We start from the raw sequence: 6,000 nt of genomic DNA, 5'->3' as shown, positions 1-6,000 counted from the left end.
AATAAAGCAGGTGTCCAAAGCAAATTTTTCTACAAAGTCCCCATTAATGTCAGTGTCATATCTAGACTGTAATCTACAGTGTTGTACATTTGACATATAGTATTTTGTTACAGGTTTGTACAGTTCATTTCCTGTAAAGTGAAATTGCCCAATATGACATCTGTTAGAATGAAACTTAAGAAACCATCTGAAGTATTAGAGAGACAAAGATGTGCAGATGATGATGGTGAGAGACATTCACAAATGCCAAAACACACAGTGACAGACCCACACCCATGCACAGGTATGTTGTGCTCTGGGGGAGGTGACACCAGGAGTATATAAAGCTTTTGGTGGTGTGTCATCTCATCATATTGTCATTCATCACCTGTGCAGCATCTCTTCTTCCACTTACATCACCGATAAGGTAAAAAAGATTACATACTGTGAGATGGTTTATACGATTACACTTGATTTAAAAAATAAGTTCAAGATCAATTGTAGTTTGAGAATTTAATTTTGAATTCTTCATTGATCCTTTAAGTTGTATAATTTCCATTTAGAGCAGTGATGGCAGCAGCAGCAGCCTTTTCCAGCAGCAGAGCAGTGGCTGGTGTCACAACAACCAAAGGCCTGTTCCTCATCTTCTCTCTGCTGGGTCTGGTTTGTTTCGCCAGTTCTTTGATGGACAAGGACGAACTGGTAAATTAAGAATTGCTTAACCTCTGTTTGCTATAGAAAATTATTTCATGTTTAAATCTGCAACCATGGTGAGTTGTGACGAGAAAATGTATTTTCGTAGTTATTACAAGAACATGTACTGCTGATGTTTTCCTATTTATTCATCTGCAGTTGTTACAATATGAACTGTGTTAAAGCTGCTGTCATGATCACATGTCCCCAACTGTCACTGTGTGTTGACTCTCACTGTGGATCTGCAGGAAGAGCTCAAGGAAGAGTTTGAGGAAATACAAAACGAATTAGACAAACTGAAGGTGAGTCAGTCAGTTTAAATGTTACTGACATGTTCACAACAAACTGAGTTGAAGTAACTTTAATGATGAAATACTCTGACCAGATGAGAGAACTATGATTTGTTGATCAGTGACTTTATGTCTATCTGTTTTATTTTTCCTTTTCAGACAGAACACAAGTTCAAAGTGGCCATCACTTCAGAGCTCTTTAAATCAATGGAACAAAATGTGACATTAATGGAGACAGAAATGAAAGAGTTAGTTCCTGACTTTCCACCTTTGCAGACATACCTGGAGGACATGAGGCACTTCATGGAGCAAACCAAGGCTTACACTTACAGGAAGTATGAGGAGTTTGACGCAAAAATGGAGGCCGCAGAAAAGGAACTGAGAAAAATGAAAAACCTTGTCAAATTCCTTGAGGAGAAACAAGCTGAACTGTAACTTCAGCTTGTTTCTTGTGCAACTTCAATTTTCTATGATCTGGCCTTGAAATCATGAATGTCTTTTAATTGTTTGATATAAAGTAGGAGGTTAGAGAAGGACTTAGTGTTGACAGAGATATAAAATGCTCTGATATACCTGCAACATTTAATAAATACATGTACAACACTTCATGTGCCACCATTACACTTTGACAAGTGGAGACAATGTTAATGCAAAATGAGACAAAATAAACAGATTTAACTTCAGACATTTCTGGTCAGCTCGAATATCAAAGTGGACAAATAGGTCAGATTATGATTTTGTTTTCTCCTGTCGGTTTATTTTCACACTTTTCTTGCATTAGCAGAAACTGTAATGTCAATGTTCAATCTACATTTATGTATGGCTTTTTTTATAAAGATATTTTATGGGATATTGGGAATAGATGCCTGAACTGTTAACAAATGATGAAATGAACTATTGCAAATAAAATTCAGCTTATGTGGGCAACCAAAATAAAGTGAATATATGGGAGGCATTGTTGTCTGATGTCTTCTTTATGAGTCCAATTCTAATAGAAACATTTGTTCTGTAGAGACAATACCAGACAGTACATGCTTTCAATAAGCCTTCACAGTCTTTACATCTTTGCAGAATTACAAAGATCTGTCTTTGTGCAGGTTGAGTTGTTGAATTGTACTCAAAGCTCATAATGAGTTGAACCTTGTACTAAATTGTTGTCTAAAAGTTTGTATAATGTTTTATGTCACAACACTTATTGATTCACTACCAAGTACAATTTCTGTGAAAGTGAAGAGATGGTATCAGATGATATATAAACAACAGAACAGAGGCAAAACACCAAAAAACACACACACACACACACACACAGGTGAAGTTGTGACACGGGAGAGTAGCACCAGGAGCATCTAAAAGCATTTTGTGGACAGTCAACTATTTCACAGCCAGAGCTGTGACACACACATTTGTCTTATCTGCACTTGTCAGAATATGAACTGTGTCAAAGCTGCTGTCTCACATGTCCCCAACTGTCACTGTGTGTTGACTCTCACTGTGGATCTGCAGGAGAAACTTAAGGAAATCTGTCAGGAAGTGCAAAAACAAGCAGACAGACTGAAGGTGAGTCAGTCAGTTGTTACTGACACGTTCACAACAAACTGACTTGGAGTCACTTTAATGATGTAATACTCTGTGGAGCAAACTGACTTTATGTCATGAAGCTGTTTTATTTCTCCCCATTAGGCAACGTACAAGACAGAAATGGGCACCGTTTCAGAGCTCCTGAGAGAATATGTGAGCTTAATGGACCAAATGGTAGCAATTACACAGAAGAGCCTGAGAGCATCACATGCTGACTTTCTTCCAAGCAACACACACCTGGAGAACATCAAGCAGTTCGTGGAGAAAATGAAGGCCTACATAAACAGGAAAGATAAGGAGCTTGGTGCAAAAACGGGGGACAGTGAAGAGGAAGAGGGAACAATGAATAAATTAATCAAATTCCTTGAGGAGAATCAAGCTGAATTGTAACTTCCAGGTTGGTCGGTGTCTGTATTGTACGGCTTCATTTTAATGTTTCTATGATCTGGCCTTGAAATCATGAGCCAGTTCAAATGTACTCTGAGTAAACATGGCTGCCTTACATTTCTTAAAGGAGGAAGGGGAGGGGTGAAAACTGTTGTACGGTGATTCTATGACAAAACTATTACTGAACATCTTTCAGCGACCAAACAAATAAGCATTGGTATTTAAATGCCTATGTTCTGTTCCCAGGAGAGAACGGCATGAAAGCAGCTAATAAATGACAGACACCTTGCAGACTGTGCATCAAGCTGTTAATTACAACACCACAGGAGGTGTCCAAAGACTTTATGGAGCAATATTAAGCTACATAGGCCTAAATCAAATATCTGCCACTTCATATAGAATTAACAGTAGAATAGAGCAGCACAAAATGATGAATAAACAACATAAACTCCACAGTGTCTGCAGCCAACAAACACAGACAAAATGCTACATTGCAAGACCACACAGTAGTTGCTGATGCTGTATATAGAGTAACAACAATCAGTCACTTGTTGCACTCATACAGTATGTTTGACTGTAACTCTGAGTCTTGTGCACAGTGAATTCCTCCAAAATCTGCTCTAAATCTAACTTCTCTGCTCGTTCATTCTCAAAGCAAAATATAACCAGTCCCCTCAGTCAGGAGCCTAGTTCCGAGCAAGGTTTCTACCTGTTGACAGGAGCTTTTTCTTGCCACTGTTTCCAAGTACTTGGTCATGGGGGATCTGGATATGCAGTGGTAGACCTGCTCTATATGGAAAGTACCCTGAGATAACTGCGACTGTGATTTTGTGCTGAATAAATAAAACTGAAGTGAAATAAATTCACTGTCTGTCCCGGTACCAAAGATTTGTTTAGATGTATCAGAATATTCCAGGTGTAGTTTACTGTCATCTACAGTGTTGTACAGTTTGTATGACATATAGTATTTTGTTACAGGTCTGTACACTTAATTTCCTGTAAAGTGAAACTGCCCAATAACCGTTTCAGTGAAAATGAAACTTAAGAAAGGGTCTGAAGTAGCAGAGATGAAAAAAAGCAGTGGAGACGAGGTAAAGATACAGATCCACACCCATGCACAGGTATGTTGTGCACTTTGGCAGGTGACACCAGGAGTTTCTTCAAAGTGCTTTGAATTCCTTTTAATTGTTTAAAATAAAACTGGATGTTAGTGAAGGACTTAGTATTGACGTGAAATGTTTTGATGTACCTACATGTACCACACTCGATGTGCTGACATTACACTCCGAGAAGTGGAAGCAGTGCTTATGTAAAATACTGTAGAATATTAGGAATCAATGCCTGACCTGTTAAGAAGTGATGAACTACTGCAAATAAAATTCAGCATATGTAGACAACCAAATAAACTGAATATATGGGAACTATTGTCGTGCGATGCCTTCTGTATTTGAATCCTAAAGTTGAATTCCAATAAAAACATTTTCTGTGTAGAAACAACACCAGGTTGGTGAGTTAAGTAACAAAGCCTTTTTACTTGTGCTGCCAAATTCAAGTCAGAGGACGACATTAGGAAGAAGAAGCAAACAGGAACACATCTGGTTGGATCCATATGATACACTGTGGTGCTTCTCCTATGACTTTTCTATTTCTATGAATCCTGTACATGTTGTGTAATATTGTTTTCTTCTACATTATGCTCTCTGTCATTGTTGTAGTGTTATAAGTATAGTTGCAAAGTTTTTGCATCGATAAAGTTTCAATATTTATATTTTCTGTCACCTTAGTCCCTGGCTGTCAGCCGCCATAGTGGAAAAACCAAATGTATCATGTTGATAACTGATGACATCATTTGTGGTTTGTCTCAGTATCACAGATTTGCATAAATACATCAGAATAAAGCAGGGGTGCAAAACACATTTTTCTACAAAACCCCCATTAATGTCAGTGTCATATCTAGACTGTAATCTACAGTGTTGTGCATTTGACATATAGTACTTTCTTACAGGTTTGTACAGTTCATTTCCTGTAAAGTGAAATTGCCCAATATGACATCTGTTAGAATGAAACTTAAGAAACCATCTGAAGTATTAGAGAGACAAAGATGTGCAGATGATGATGGTGAGAGACATTCACAAATGCCAAAACACACAGTGACAGACCCACACCCATGCACAGGTATGTTGTGCTCTTGGGGAGGTGACACCAGGAGTATATAAAGCTTTTGGTGGTGTGTCATCTCATCATATTGTCATTCATCACCTGTGCAGCATCTCTTCTTCCACTTACATCACCGATAAGGTAAAAAAGATTACATACTGTGAGATGGTTTATACTATTACACTTGATTTAAAAAATAAGTTCAAGATCAATTGTAGTTTGAGAATTTAATTTTGAATTCTTCATTGATCCTTTAAGTTGTATAATTTCCATTTAGAGCAGTGATGGCAGCAGCAGCAGCCTTTTCCAGCAGCAGAGCAGTGGCTGGTGTCACAACAACCAAAGGCCTGTTCCTCATCTTCTCTCTGCTGGGTCTGGTTTGTTTCGCCAGTTCATGGGTGGACAAGGACGAACTGGTAAATTAAGAATTGCTTAACCTCTGTTTGCTATAGAAAATTATTTCATATTTAAGTCTACAACCATTGTGAGTGATGACGTGAAAATTTACTATTTTTGTAGTTATTAAAAGAACATGTACTGCTGATGTTTTCCTATTTATTTATCTGCAGTTGTTACAATATGAACTGTGTTAAAGCTGCTGTCATGATCACATGTCCCCAACTGTCACTGTGTGTTGACTCTCACTGTGGATCTGCAGGAAGAGCTCAAGGAAGAGTTTGAGGAAACACAAAACGAATTAGACAAACTGACAGTGAGTTAATCAGTTTAAATGTTCACAACAAACTGAGTTGAAGTAACTTTAATGATGAAATACTCTGACCAGATGAGAGAACTATGATTTGTTGATCAGTAACTTTATGTCTATCTGTTTTATTTTTCCTTTTCAGGCGGAACACAAGTTCAAAGTGGCCATCACTTCAGAGCTCATTAGATCATTGGAGCAAAACGTAGCATT

At 37.9% G+C, this 6,000-nt stretch overlaps 1 protein-coding gene across 2 annotated transcripts; it reads left to right on the top strand.

Annotated features, from left to right (window-relative positions):
- The first annotated feature begins 247 nt into the window (after window positions 1-247).
- Window positions 248-1,913, top strand: LOC139621372 (myosin heavy chain, striated muscle-like). 2 transcript variants are annotated; one of them, XM_071477836.1, is made up of 4 exons: window positions 248-406; window positions 543-681; window positions 921-974; window positions 1,122-1,913. In XM_071477836.1, exons 2-4 carry the CDS (start codon window positions 550-552, stop codon window positions 1,395-1,397), a joined length of 462 nt encoding a protein of 153 aa, XP_071333937.1. In that variant the 5' UTR covers window positions 248-406; window positions 543-549; the 3' UTR covers window positions 1,398-1,913. The 2 variants fall into 2 exon arrangements, with proteins under 2 accessions (XP_071333937.1, XP_071333936.1); XM_071477835.1 differs by having other exon boundaries at window positions 921-978; window positions 1,126-1,913.
- The last annotated feature ends 4,087 nt before the right edge of the window (window positions 1,914-6,000 follow it).

This window comes from Trachinotus anak, unplaced genomic scaffold (assembly GCF_046630095.1).
Source record: "Trachinotus anak isolate AG129_WGS33_773 ecotype Australia unplaced genomic scaffold, CSIRO_AGI_Tana_v1 ptg000005l, whole genome shotgun sequence".
In the NCBI taxonomy this organism is placed as follows: domain Eukaryota; kingdom Metazoa; phylum Chordata; class Actinopteri; order Carangiformes; family Carangidae; genus Trachinotus; species Trachinotus anak.
This window is presented reverse-complemented; position numbering and strand designations above follow the sequence as displayed.

Bases quoted from the DNA above. Each gene is read 5' to 3' on its own strand.
- LOC139621372 (XM_071477836.1), top strand. From the start codon at position 550: ATGGCAGCAGCAGCAGCCTTTTCCAGCAGCAGAGCAGTGGCTGGTGTC. The intron at 682-920 runs GTAAATTAAGAA...GTGGATCTGCAG, and splicing joins TGATGGACAAGGACGAACTG to GAAGAGCTCAAGGAAGAGTT. The intron at 975-1,121 runs GTGAGTCAGTCA...TTTCCTTTTCAG, and splicing joins ACGAATTAGACAAACTGAAG to ACAGAACACAAGTTCAAAGT.